General features: G+C 42.2%; 1 protein-coding gene across 1 annotated transcript; it reads left to right on the forward strand.

Annotated features, from left to right (window-relative positions):
- Positions 1-216: 216 nt before the first annotated feature.
- On the forward strand, positions 217-14,171 carry IGFBP3 (insulin like growth factor binding protein 3). The gene is made up of 4 exons (XM_027904418.1): positions 217-652; positions 4,456-4,682; positions 6,228-6,347; positions 12,394-14,171. The coding sequence occupies exons 1-4, from the start codon at positions 268-270 to the stop codon at positions 12,517-12,519; spliced, it is 858 nt and encodes a 285-aa protein (XP_027760219.1). The 5' UTR covers positions 217-267; the 3' UTR covers positions 12,520-14,171.
- Positions 14,172-14,927: the final 756 nt, after the last annotated feature.

Consider the following 14,927-nt stretch of genomic DNA (forward strand, 5'->3'; position numbering starts at 1 on the left):
GCAGGCAGGAGGGGGGAGAAGAGAAGGAAAAAGCTGTCTTTGTTGCTAGCGAGCCCTCCGCTGCCTTTATGTGACTGAGGGCAAGCGGCTGCAGGGAAGGCCGGCAGCGGCTCCTCGCTCCGGCAGGGCTGCGAGCGGCCGGCGGTTCGGCTCCCCGGCGGTTCGGTTCCCCGCCGCTCCCCCTCGCTCCCTCCCAGGGCTCTGCCCGTGCCGCTCCCGGCCGCGGTGCTCGGGGGCGGCTCCCGGCGGCTCCGTGCGCCGGTTGCCATGGTGCCGCGGCCCGGCGTGCTGTGGGCAGTGGCGGCGGCGGCGCTGGCGCTGCTGGTCCGGCGGGCGGCGGCGGCGCTGGCGGGGCCGGTGGTGCGGTGCGAGCCCTGCGACGCGCGGGCGCTGCAGCAGTGCAAGCCCCTGCAGCCCGACTGCGCCGAGCGGGTGCGGGAGCCGGGCTGCGGCTGCTGCCTCACCTGCGCCCTGCGCCCCGGGCAGCCCTGCGGCATCTACACGGAGCGCTGCGGCGCGGGGCTCAGCTGCCAGCCGCGGCCGGAGGAGGCGCGGCCGCTGCAGGCGCTGCTGGAGGGCCGCGGGCTCTGCACCAACGCGACGGCGGGCGGCAGGCTGCGGGCCTTCCTGCTGCCGGCACCGCGCGCTGCAGGTAAGGGGCGGGGGGGATGGCTTGCTTCGATACTTTCTTTCTTGACTTTTTTTTTTTTTTTTTTTTTTTTTTTTTAGCTTTTCGGTTTCTTTTTTAAGTTACGAAGAGAGCTGCCCGCAGCAGGCGCGGGGGGGTGGCGCGGGCGAGCTGGCTGCGGAGCTCTGTCTCCGGAAAGGGCCCTCGCTCTGCCGGTCCGCGGGCGGGGGGCTCCGATGGCAGCCACGTAGCTGAGCCTGGGATCGTTTCGAAGGAGGTGTGCTTTGACCGAAGGAAAAGACAGTTTGCTTCTTCCGCCTTATTTTTGTGTATATATAAGTTTTCTTCAGTATCGATGCTGAGAAGTAGCTCCTCGTAAAAGAGGCAGAGTTGCCTTTTCTTATTCTAAAAAAAAAAAAAAAAAAAAAAAGGGGGGGTGGGAGTGGGGGAGGGATTGCATGTTACTTCTGCGGGTGCGTGGGACTGCCAGGCTACAGAGCCTGGATGGAGAGAGAGGATGAAATCCTCGCCGTTTGTACCCGGTGTTCCTGGAAAGAGAGTGTACAAAAACTCGAGAGAGTGGGCTCTAACTCCCGAGCTGCAGCATGGATAAGTCAGGGAAGTCTAAGCACAAAGAGGAAAAAAAGGGGAAGAAAAAAAAAAAAAACCAAGAGTTAAATATCCCTTTGGCCTGGAAAGGTGGTTATTCAGAACAAAGCGTTTGCACAGCAGTATTTAAGAGGACTTTTGTTTTTTGCCTGCACTGCAAATAAATCTTTGGTCAAACAAAGCTTTCCCGTACCTCTTCCATGTCTTATAAATGAGACGTTCACTGAGCGGGTTTTGTTTCGTTTGAAGAGGAAGGGACGGTTGGAAAAAGCTCTGTTAGCATGCACGTTTGGAAATTTAAGACAGGGAAACTTGGGATTCGGATCAAGAAAGCACAGTCCCTCTATGCAAACATTTAATTAAACTGTTTGCTACCCAACAGCAAGTTTGTGAACATTTATTTAATAGAAGAGTGTGTCAAAAGGCTTTCCACTATTTGCATTTTTAAAAAGCCAGGAGATTTTCTGCTAGGTTGCACAGCCTCTTTCACTAGCCTCTCCTTAGCTGAGGAAGTGGCACCAGTGCTCAAGTTAACTGGCTTCTGGAAGAATAGGCAAAGCCTTACTATAATTAATATGTGCTGCCCCCAAGATGTGACAATTTAAACGAGAGTTTAGAGGTATTCACTGAAGTTTTAAATCTTGAAACACTGAACAGCTTCCTTCATCTCATGAGCTTGGCTCTTCTTACTTATCCTTGGAGTGATACTGGAAACAAGGGGGCATCTCCTTGATACTTTAGAGTTGATGCTGTTTCATGTAGTGCTTTTAACAGGACTGTTAGAGAAGGAGAAAGGGGAAGCACTTTGCTGAAAATCTTTCCACTTTCAGCTGAATTTCTCAATTTGCATTCTTGGCTGAGGGATTTTGAAATCAGCAGGAGCTTTGATTCCCTGAAAAGTGCAGAGTAGGTCTCTTACAGTTCACATTCAAGTAGTGAATGTTGCAAACCTGGTATGCAAGAAGGAAAGAAGTGCTACAAACCTGTGACATGTAGTGCCTGCATCCTTATGGGTACTGCTCCATTCCCAGCTCTAAGTACAACACTCTGTGGTACACACCCTCTCTGAGCAGGATCACATCATCTCCTTTACACACAGCTAGGTGTCATGTGCTATGCTGTTGGTCATTACTAGTTCACAGAAATTGCTGGAAACGGGGTGGAGTATACTACAGTAGCACTGTAGTGGGCCACTGACTTTCCAGTTGGTTTTTTTTGGGCGTGAAAGTGTTAAGTAGTAGTGTGCATGTGCAACCCTTCTAATCTGTTTTAAAATAAGAGTGGGTAACCATCACAGCAGTTTTGTTTCTCTTATGAGGGTGTAAAGCTAGCATGGCACCAAGTTTTGTGAAACTGAGTTAGTCAAATATGCTTTACAGTTTCAAATGTGGCCAGTATGACCATTTGAAATTGAAATGGAAGAAGTGCTATTGAAATGTGATGGCCTGTGTAAACTGAAATGACCTGCCATAGTCATAGATATTCAATGCACATTAAGAATATTTTCTGTGTATTTTTTGCTAGAAGAGGGAAACTAGTAAACTGAACTGATTGCAGAAGACCTAGATTCATGTTTATAACATTTTATTGACTCACTTCTTGCAAATTTCATTGAGAATGTGGGGGAAAAAAAATACCACTGTTTCAAAACAGGACATTAAACCACCAAAAATATGTTCAAATACCACTGAGAGTCTGACTTAAACCCACAAAAGCCAGGAAATTTAGACTTAAGACTTAAACTTCCTTAATCCATTGGCACTACGATTTGGATTTTCCTAGTCAATTATGTCAATTGCCAGCCGTGGCTACACTAAAACCACTGGTACCAAAATGTTAACACAGATCCCTATTCCTCTCATGTTCCTTCCCCCATTCCTGTGTATTGGCAGGGCCACTGTACTGCCTGTGTTGAAATATTTAGCATCAAATGAACTATGTGATCATGGACTTTCAGGTTTAGCACTGAATTTCTCAGCTTTTGTGTCTTTTCAGTAAATCATCAAATATAATTTTAATATTGGGTGCCATCGTGATATTAAGACATCAGTTACTGTGCATTCCCAATAGAATTTCCTTAAAACTGCACATGGGCAAATATCTCAGAAGGGAGAGGAACACTGGACTTAGGGAGTATGTTAGAAAAATGTGTTTCTCCTGATGTCTTCTCGATGGTGGTTGAAAGAAAAAAATATATTTTTGAAGCTTGAGGTGAAAACAACGTTTGTCCTTTGACACCTTTACCAAATGAATGGCAATTTTTTTTTGTCCATTATCTTTAAAGCGTGTTTTGCACACTTTTGATTTTTACAGCAGCAGAATGAAAGCGTGCTGTTCTTTTTCTTCCCCGATCTATGCGTTGAGTAAAGTTAAGGGGTGGGGGGGAAGCAGTGTTAGAGGTGGCTAATTAGAACCAGGAGGCTCACTCAGCGCGGTGGAGCTGATTGAATTAACGTCTCTCTTTTTTTTTTAAAAAGTTGAGCTGGGGTTGATGGAGCCGGCGGAGGGAAGGATCCGCGCCCCGGCGCCGGTGGGGCTGGGCTGGGCTGGGCCTGCCCCCTGCTGCCCGCGGGCGGGAATGCAGCGAGGGCCAGGGGCTGCTCTCGGGGTGTTGGGGACAGTGTTGGGGACAGTGTTGGGGACAGCCCTGCTCGGGTGGTGGTGGGGTGAGGCACCTTGGGAGGCTTAACCGAGCAGCAGGCTGCTTCGGTGCTGGTGCACGTGGAACGCTGCGTTGTTCGTTTTTTGGTGTACTGCTGTTTTGTAAAAAAGGAAAATTAAGCGTTTTAGACTAATCTGGTGTCTCGTTTATTGAGGGAGGCCTCATCTTGGTCTACAGCTTCCTCCCAAGTGGAAGGGGAGGGGTAGGCACCAAGCTCTTCTTTCCCCTGAGCAGTGATAGGAACTGAGGGAATGACGTGAAACTGTGTCAAGGGAGATTTGAGTTGGATATCAGGAAAAGGTTCTTAACCCAGAGGGTAGTTGGGCTCCCCAGGGAAGTGGTCATAGTGCCAAGCCTCCCAGAGTTCAAGAAGCATTCAGGCAATGCTCTCATGCACAAGGTGTAATTCTTAGCTCTGTGGTGTGTGGGGCCAGGAGCTGGTCTTGATGATCCTTGTTGGTCTCTTCCAGCTCAGGATATCCTATGATTCTATGCTCTTGCAGATGCAACTGGCGGTTGATTAACATTGTTTCTTCCGCATTTGTTCTTTCTGAAGGAAATTCCAGTGATTCAGAAGAAGACCAGAGTACCAGCAGCATAGAAAATCAGGCCGTTCCAAACTCTCACAGGGTGCCAGATTCCAAGTTGCATCCACCACATATCAAAATAGATATCATCAGGAAAGTGCAAGCCAAAGATACACAGCGCTATAAAGTGGAATACGATTCGCAGAGTACAGATACACTGAATTTTTCTTCTGAGTCCAAACAAGAGACTGAGTATGTAAGTATTTTTGTACTTGATGGTTGGGTCCCATGAGCAAAGGTACACCAGCTCACCAATGCTGCTGGTGTCTCTAAAAACTTGAAATAAGTCTGTCAGGGACAGGAGGCCTTTGTCAGCAAGTGGTCTTCTAGCTGCGTCTTCATGTTGGCTTCTGATACTGGTTGACTCTACGCTTACTTGAAAATAATGATTTAAAAAACGCTGTTGATCTTTTTGTAATCCCAGTTCAGGACCAAATCTTTGAATGTGTTTGATTTGTGGTCAGTGTGTTTGAGCAGTAAGAGCAGCAATTTAAGGCGTGTGTTTAGAGCATGTGAGATCGATACAGAAAGAAAACATGTGAAAACAACAAAGAAGGTCTTTACTAACCAAAAAACTCCATTTTGATCTCCAGTAAAACTGTGGAGTCTGTATGCTTTCAGGCACTCACATAAAAGGCACTTTATATGAACAAACTCTTAATATTACCACTTGAAAGTATAAATTACTTTACTTCACTAATTAAAAACTGCACCAGATGAGTCTTTGTGTCAATGCAGCAACTTAAACATTTTTAAACCATACAAAGAAATTTTCTTGGATTTCCACTGAGGTGGTGGGCTTGTGGACCGAGTCAGTAATATGCCCAGAAAGAGTGTAGCTAAGCACAGAGTCTGTGGGCTGTGATTCTTGAATCCTAATCCCACTGCCGAGACTGACTGCCTTCTTGGCCTCTGGCAAAATGTGAACTCCTCTGCTCTTGGTTTTCTGACTGCAAAGTGGGGTTCATAATGCTTTACTCCCTACCCCGAAGGGCTGCAGTGAGAAATCATTAGTTGGTGATGTGCTCTTAAAAGTGCTTCTGGAAGCTCTTTTTGGCTTCAAGTCAAGAGTTAATCCTCACTACATTGTTGTCAGCCTTTTGCAGATCAAAAAAAATGAGGAAAAAAGTGACATACTTATCTAATGAGACTGTTGTGTGCAACTGGTTCTTTGCATTTCTGCATCCATTTGGTCCAGTTGAAATTGGGAATCACTGTCCAAAGTTGAGGAATTTTATATATACATATACCTTATGCCAAACTACTTGTCTTTAATTAAATCTATTTCATTTAAGCTCTCACATCCAGCAGAATCACAAAAAACAAATGCCATTAGGGAAGGCCTATCTAGTAGTATATTTCCAGTGGCCTACTTTCTTCTTTTCCCACTTGGAGCAAGGCCAGCTTTTCCAAATTTAAGTTATATGTTACTGATTGACATACTGGTTAAGCCTTCCCATGAGTACATGTGACTGTGATTTCAACTGGAAATGCCACTAGATGCCTCAGCATAGCATAGGGCCTTCAATGTTCGGAAATCATTTTATCTTGAGTAGAGCAGAGAGTCAGATGTTTTTCCTGTGAATGGTCTGCCTTTTGAAATATCCAGCCATCCCTTTGTTTTAATGGATTTGTTTGAGTTTGTGCTTCGTGCCCTTTAATGATTTATCAACTCTTATATGAAAGACAGAATGTGAAAATTAAATTTCACCTGTGTTTTCTCAAATATGCTTGTTAACAGGGTCCATGTCGTAGAGAAATGGAAGACACTTTAAAGCACCTAAAGATCCTGAATGTCTTGAGTCCAAGGGGCTTTCATATTCCGAATTGTGACAAGAAGGGGTTCTACAAGAAAAAGCAAGTAAGTACAGAGTTCTGATTATTTCAGAACTTCACTTTTTCGACTTCTTTGTTGAAGGATCTTGCCAGCAAGGTGCATTATATATCATTTTGTAAAGGAACTAGTTAATTTCCAGTTTTAGGACCTGACTCGATGGTGCTGTACCTTGTCAAGTGGGGATAGTATTTTTATTTTCTGTTGGTCATGACAACAGGTTTATTTGAGAAACTTCGTACTTAATCACACATGGGTTGACTGGTGTCCTAGATACTAATGCCCTTTGGTTTAAAAAAAGCAGTGCCTCTGCAATAACCCACAGAGCTAATGTTGCAGTCACCATATGACTGCAATAGATCAATGCTTTGAATTGTAAATAGCTACTCGGGAGTTCCTAGAAGAACTGCACTGGATCATATTACAAAAAGCAACTTGAGAAAGGTGTATATCTGTCCTTTATGTGCTACACAGATTGCTTCCAAAATCCAAGTCGTGTTATCATGAAAGTGATACTTGTAGTAGTTACTCTGCAGCAAGGATGGCTTCTCAGCCTTTTCTGGTTCTGGGGTTGTGACCTTTCTTGTGAAACACATACCGAAACTGTGGGTATTTATGCTTCAGTTGTGTCAGATTGAGCTACAGCAGCATTCTCCATTCAGTGCTGCCCTAGAAGCTCATTCAGGAACTTGGAAAAGTGCACATTGCATCTAATTCCAGTGTTTAGTTAGTGGCCTGCCTCCAGATATGTTTCTTGGTATAATTCCAAAATCTCCTGAATTCAAAGGTTTCTTTTAAGACTTTTCTCAAGGACAAATTTTATTTGTGGACAATCTTGTCTCTCCCATTTGGGTTTACACAAGTCAGCCTCTCTATCTCTGGTAACCAAAGGAGTGGTTGACTCTCTGTTGCTCGCTAATGCAGTTCATTGGTTAGAAATGAGAGGCCAACCTCCAACCAGGCAACCTTATTTTAGGAATGGTATCTCTCCATTTTTTTGGCTTCCAGCTTTCTTAGAAACAGTCTTTCCCTTTCTGGTATTCCCTGGAGCTCTGCATTAAGCTGGCAGTGTCAGGTGGAGCATTTGCAACAGGGGAGAGATTTCCAGCCTTCCTTTCTGCCATCAGTCCAGCACTGACAGCACTGTTTGACCTTTGGTGCGTGCTGCTGAGCTTGCCTATGCTTCCCAGCTTTTCCCAAGCAGGTGGTGGCAACTCCCAAGCAGGGGAAGTTTCTTCTTGTTGCCTGGAGCTTTGAGAAGCCTGTGTCAGTCTTGTTGTGCTGCACGTAAACTAGCAGAGAGCAACGCTCACATCTTGATCAGAGTTTTTTCAGAAAATTCTTTTGGACTGCTATGCAGAGCCATAAAAACATTTCCTTAGCTGCTCCAGAGCAGCACATCATTTATCTGTGTTCAAGGCATACAAGTGTGCTGTAGCCCTTTTCCTTCTCTAGGTATTACAGAAGACTGTAGATTGTTTACTTTGTTCAGTAGATCTTCCTTTCATCTCCAGACTCTGAGGCTTTTTGCTTTGTCAGCAAAACTGTGTTGGTTTGCAAGCGATCTCTGTCATGTGTATGTAGTAAATCAGATCCATAGCAAGCACATATTGAAGTGGCTTACTTTAGAGGATGACTGTACTTTAAAGTGCAGTCATAGTTCTTCCACCAAGGCAGAAAAAGAGGAAATACAAAGTTAAAAATAAGAAAGACAGATAATAATTTTACCTAGCCCTTAGTTCCTGGAAGTTGAGAATAAGGTAGTGGTGCAGAGAAAATACACACCTCTGCCCTCTATATAGTGTCTGTCCTGTCTAGAAACTTTCAAAACTGCTTTAGGAAAGGTTCCTCCACTATGTGCAACAACCTGTCTGGTCAGCAAAGATAGACGATGAAGGGACACTTTCATACTTGGCCAGCCTTGTCAAGCACTGTGCCAGTTTACCCAGGTAGTTTCAATGGTACTTTGAGATGACTTGGGATCTTGTAGGGCGTGTCACAAATGGAACCCAGGCGAGTAAATAGTCTACGTGAAATTCAGTTGGGGTGCTGATCCCAGAAATGAACCTCGATCAACGCTAGGAACAGATCTCCACGGATAAGGCTTACAGAGGCAGCCTGTTTCTCTCACCAACAAAATACAAACCACAAATAGTAGTTACCCTCATAGAATTAAGTCCTAGAAAAAATCATGAGTTTGAGAAGTGAGTCCTGTCCAGACCTAATAAACCGTCTGCAAGGAATTGTGACAGTTGGGGTTGTTTGGTTTCCTTTTGAAGCATCATGTAGGTCAGCTGTTTTAAACACTGTGAGCAGGTGTCTAATCTCATTAACAGAATGCTAGGTTATTTTATTCATTCACTTCATTGCCATTATTAACAGTGTTCAATCTCTAGTTGAATTATATTGTCACAACAAAATGCAGAATGATAGGTTAGGAAATGGGTGGTAAATCCATTGAAAAATGAGTGCAAGGTAGGCATTTTGAATTCTGGAAACAACTGTCAGAACTGCTATCTAGGATGAGAAAGTAGTAGGTGTGGGATGGTAGGAATCTGCAAAATTATGATCGTACTGGACACCATTAAAACTCATTCAGGATGCACTTCACGTGTTCCGCCTTCCTGGTCACCTTCTCTTCCAGTCAAGTTGAAAGCAGTTATTTTTCATGACATTTTTTGATATCTAGAAATTGACTCTTCGAGAACGTGTGAAACCATTTTAGTAATGTAAATTTATCTGTCAGGGTATAACATGAAAAACATTTCACACCTTGTGTTTATATATGAACTCCCTTAAAATCAGACCTATTAAAACTTAGAATTCTTTGTCTTATTAAATCACACATGTAAGGTTGTACTATTCAACTGTGGTATATAGGCATATTTATGTGGAATAAGTTGATACAGGCATGTTGCTGCCTCAAGCATGGCAAAAAAAGTTTTGATGAAATTAGAATTATTACACGGGGCAATTACTAGAATTGCCCCATGTTTATGTACTGTAGCCAGATACTCACCTAAATGTGAGCTGGCAGTGTCCCACTGAAAACAGAGCTAGGCTTGGCAGGAGCCAAAATGGCTTAAGGTATATGTCAATGCTGTCTGCATTCTGTTCCTGAAGACCACAGTTGTAGCTCCATGGAGACCACTGAGTTGACCAGGAATTTAATGGGATACCATATGCTTTGCTGTGCCCTGCAAATGCCTCTGCGGCACTCCTTTGTGGAAAGGAGAGGGGCAGGTGGCATGGAAGCTGGCAGCTGGTGTTTCTATCAGAAGTAATTACTGTCTCTACCAGTTGGGTAGTTTTCCAGCTTTTTGAACTTATGAAGTCGTACAGAAAAGCTGGGCAGAGCCTTGAAATGTATGTGGAGTACAAAACTCAGAAGAGCAGATATTTTGATGGTTTTTTTCCTTATGATCTGTCTACCACTTCTGTAGTGAATACATGCTAGATGTTTCAGGATAAAAGCATCACTTTTGAATCAGAAGTGCTTTACTATTTACAGTATGACTGAGTGGGTAGTACAAAATCACAGGTTGGAAAAGATAAATTGGTTCTTCGTAGAGTGTTATTTCAGCTGTAAAATGATCCAGGGTTTTGCTTGTCAAATGGGTTATCTAGAAGAAGTAAAAAACCACAGACTAGTAGTAGGGAAGGTGTTTCTGCAGACTAATCTCCTCTTGCAGTTAATTCTGAAAATTAATTGTGCAACTGTAAAAAGCAATCAAAGCCTCCAACAACATGAGGTAACTTTAATTGATCATTTGTTTTGAGAGTGATGCAAGCCTATGAATCAGCGAGAGTTGTGTAACGCACTTCTTACAGTACTTCTAAAAGGGGAGGCTATGTTACTATTGTTAGCAGAAGTGTAGTTTCATTGCCAGAGCACCAAGCTGGCAGCCAGAAGCCTTGTGCTCTTTGGGCTCTATCTGTGCCTGCTTCGTTGGGAAAAACAACTCACAAAGTGCTGTCTCAGTTTCCTTTTCTGTAAAATTTAAATTGTGCAAAGACTGTTTTTTATTAATTCCTTTGTTTTGAGCATGAAGAATTTAAGTTGTTAAATGTTAATACTACTTAAGCCAGAGTCCAGTCCACTCGCCATCAAAATAAAAGGAAAATTTTCCTTGATATCAGTGGACTTGGAGCAGCCATTCATAGAAATCCTGGAGAGTATGTGTAAGCTCTAGTCAAGCTTTTGAGACAATAAACATAAGTAGTAAGACTTATGTTTAAAGACTTAAAGGTAACTAGAACTGAAATGCAGGTAACAATTTAGTTTAGCAAATTATTAATGTAGCTGTTCTCTCAGTAGGTTTGAACCTCTTCACACTCTCCTAAAACTAAGCTAATATGTACTTTAAGCTGGATCTTGTCATCCTGCTGCTGTGCATTTTCATAGGGCTAATGCAGAAGGACTGCAAATTCATAGAAGGGAAGGCATTGTATTATTTCTGCATTGGGCTTGCTACTCAATAGTATATCACAAGGATGGATTAATTTGCAGTTATGGTGATTAACTTCATTTACTCTAAAATAAAATAAACAACTTGCTGAAAAAATTGTATCCAATGTGTGACCTGCTTACATCCTTCTTTTACAAGTTCCTAGTGACGACTGTCTGCACTACTCCATGCTCACGGGCCAGTGTGTTGGGGCATGCTGTCCCTGGAGTGATCTGTATTTACAGTTCTGTCCAAAATAGCACCCTGTCACCTAGACATAGAAAGGATCGGGCACTTTGAGCAGCATGTGAAGCCCAACTCTAGCTTGATACCTTGTGTACCTGAACATGGAAAAGGCACTTAGGGTTGTGAGCCACTGCCATACCCTCCTGGAGACTCTGAAGAATAAGCAGTTGAGTGGTAGTGACCAAGTTTGTCTGACTTTTACCAGCCTGAACTCTAAAAACTTGAATTGCTATGAATGTGATCTTGGAGGCAACGCTTGCTCTGCTTGCACGATAGACTTGACAGTGTTGAGGGATATAAGTAGCTTCAGTCTAGCCAGTCTTCTTTCATACTGGCAGTGCAACAGACAAAACCTCGGGAAACTAGGTATGCTTGTGCCACTGTGTTGTTTGTCAGTATGTCCTGAGTAAAGAGCCACCTCTGTTTGCATTTGAAGCAAATCCTGCATCACCAAATCTCAAAACAGGAGCTGACATGGACACCGTGTCTTGACATTGAGGCTGACCATTGCAAACCTGGTGAGATTCTAGAGAGGTATCTTAGGAGTGGGTAAAGGCCCTGTGAGGTCCCAGAGGTTCACAGTGTGTAACTGTATCCAGAGTTGCATTCTGAATGCAGCCTGTAGCATCTTATCTCCTTTAGTCTAGTTTTTGCCATTCTTAGTTTCTTGGCGGGGACGTTACTTACTTATATGTAGTAAACGTTATAATGCGTTTTTACTGCTTCTAAAGACGTTCAGTGTCGTTGCCTGTGGTAGTTTCAGGTTGGTCAGCATTGTTGTAATACCACCAGTTGACTTAAAGCTGTCATAGATTATACACTAGTAGATATGCAACTTTATTTATAGGAAAACATACATGTAAAGTTCTGATACACCTAGCAGTTGTTGAAGGATAATTCCATTATGGAAGGATTATACATCTGTTAATAAACATCAGCTACGGTTTTGAATTTCCTCGCAAACAGATGCAAGGGTATGTATTGCTGAAATTGTTGTCTTTTCCAGACCTGTGCTTTAGTGCAGAACATATCTATTAACTTTCTTTTCCAAGATGGGTCGCAGTCATTGGCCTGTACTGCAGTAAGTAGTCCTGGTATTCAAAGGGGGCAGCTGTGCTGCCAAATATAGAAGGGAGTACTTCATAAGGCTGTTTTTTTGGTAGTCCTCAGTGCAATTTTATTATGGAGCAGTTAGACCCAGAGGTGTTGATTTTATTGAAGTACTTTGTAGTGGTAACAAATGCTCTGATTCTGTCAGATGCGATCAGGATATGGTAGTGCATGTATCAAATGAGCAGGAATCCCTGTTGTATAACACTAAAACCTGAAAAAAAAAAAAAGCCTAAACTATGCTAACCAAGTCTTCTGTTCTGTTTCAGTGTCGCCCGTCCAAAGGCCGAAAAAGAGGTTATTGCTGGTGTGTGGATAAATATGGACAGCCGCTTCCCGGGTACGATGGGAAGGGAAAAGGAGATGTCCACTGCTATAACTTGGAAAGCAAATGAGGGCTGGGTGCCAGCTCTTTTGGCATCTGGGCGTGGCCACTGGACCTCACAGAGACCTTGGAGGTGCTGGGCAAACACTGTGGACTGCATTGCACGTGGAGTGTTGAGCTCTGCCTCTGCAGCAGCTGGGGAGCTGCAGCCTGTGCAGGTGCTGCGGCAGCTGCACCCTGAGCTTCCTCTAGGATGTGTAGGAGCTCTGAAATCCCATGTAAACATGCACTATTGATACCCAGAGAGAGAAAAACAAAAGGCACTTCAGAATGGATTCAGGGAGTCTCCACTTACTTTTTAAAGAATGGCCTGTGACCAATTTGATCCTGAAAGATACTGTTGTGTTTTTTTTTTTTTATTTTGAAGAATTTATAGATTTTAACCTTGTAAAAGTATTAAAGAAAAAAAAACACTAAACAAATAAAAAAAAAACCTACAAGGATTTAAAGGCAAGGCTTTTTTTACAGGTCTTATGGGAAACTTGTCTTCACGGGTAAAAGGTTTTATAAAAATCTCAAAGAACTTTTTAAAGAAATGTATTTCTAAAATAAAGACGTGGCTATTTTTTCTGTAAAATATATTATGAATATTCTGTTAGTCTGTATTTAATATAATTGTTTTTTAATAAACTTTATTTAAATGTAACATGTGAATACCAAATATTACATGGTAATTCTAGTGTATACTTCTGTATGCAAAGAGAAAGTAAGGGTATGGAATGACTTATAAATATGTTTAAATCCATATACATACACACTGACATATTCTAGATCATAGAAATTAATTTGTGGAGCAAAGGAAGTGTTTCTAGAAGAGTTTGAGATTTTGTGTATTTGATATAACTAGAAATACCAAGATAATTTCTTTTTAATTATTTTATTGTTAATTCTAATGTACCCATCACTGAATTATGCCACTGGAAAAGGATAACCATTGCACTGAAGCTCTTGGTAAAGCTTTCTTTTGTCCTTTGCTTCAGTTTGTGCAACAGGGCTTACATTTCCTTCATTCCCTGGTCACACTAATACAGAATATTCATGGACAAAGAAACTGCCATTACAGTACCAACCTTTCTATTTGCTTATTTATTTTGAAAAAGCGTATCTATACTGTGTTGTCTTGGTTCATTCTACCAAAGCACATACTCTGTAGGAGGCACTCCTGTTCCAAACAGTGCTGACAAGATGAGGGGAGTGTAGGCCCTGAGTGTTGAGACACATGCACTTCATTTATGCTACACACAATTGTTGCTTGATTTGACTATGGTAGAAATTATTTGCCTGCATCTAAGCACAGTTGAATTTAAATATTTAAACCAGCTGTCTTCCATGGTGTTATATGTCATTTTAATCGGAAGAGAAGTGATTTCATTTTGTTGTGGTATGTGATGCTTTCACGTAAGGAAGGCTTTGGCAACATTCTTTTTGTGAGGCTGATTGTTTACTGAACTTTATGGAAAATTCTATGTGACAATGAAATCTGGATAAGGAAAGGTGGACTGTGAAATGTAACATCTCTCTGGAAAGTAATGCCATATTTTGTATATGTATTTATTTATATATTTTATATAAATATTTTATATATTTATATAAATATATATTCTTATATGTGTCACTGTAAATGTTTGGTGTCCCGGTAGAAAAAAGCCATCAACTCTGTAATTTCTTGTTGACTTGGGAACTCTGTGAAGACTGAGGACAGGGGGTTATGTGATGGAAGAGAGACCATGGGGCCAAGGAGCTCGTTCCTTGCCCACTGCATGAATTACAACCATCCTTGTTTTTGCCAGCAATGGCAAATGTCTTGAAGCTCTGACAGGGAAAGATTTGGTTTTGCAGCTCACCAAGATTGAGGCACCGTAAGTCAGATGTTTAAAGCCTAACCATTAATGTGTTAGCTGACCAGCTCTGTGTGTTCTGCACGTCTTTCCAGTTTCTGTCTAGTTAAATGAGTTCACATCATGATGAAAACTGAAATTCTATAGCCTCAAGAGTAAGAAAAAAAATATACATGAAGTGATGCTTACTCCAGGCTAATACATATTTCCCAACAGATGGTTACATAAAGCTTTGTAAGGTGAAGATTTATTGCAATATTTTTGTTGCTAAAGCAGATGTAATACTTGCAAAGATTTGCTGGCAAAATAGTAAGTGCTGGGCCTTTTTTTTATTTTTTTTTATTTGTAAACCAGTCCTTTCGAATAATTTCACAGAGCAAAGAAAGTTATGTTTACACCGATATTTGGGCATAACCATAGATAGAAGAATAAGAATTGAGTTCATCAAAGTGAGTATTTTGCCTCTTTTTTTTTTTTTTTTTTTTTACTTGCTATCTGGTGAACCTTCTGAAAACAAAAATAGTTTCTTGCCAGAAGTGGCCTTGCAAACCACATTTTGCAAGTATGCAAGCAGCCTCTG

The sequence above is a fragment of the Empidonax traillii genome, unplaced genomic scaffold, assembly GCF_003031625.1.
Source record: "Empidonax traillii isolate 1590-97213 ecotype Southwest subspecies unplaced genomic scaffold, ASM303162v1 scaffold1057:size195794, whole genome shotgun sequence".
Taxonomy (NCBI): domain Eukaryota; kingdom Metazoa; phylum Chordata; class Aves; order Passeriformes; family Tyrannidae; genus Empidonax; species Empidonax traillii.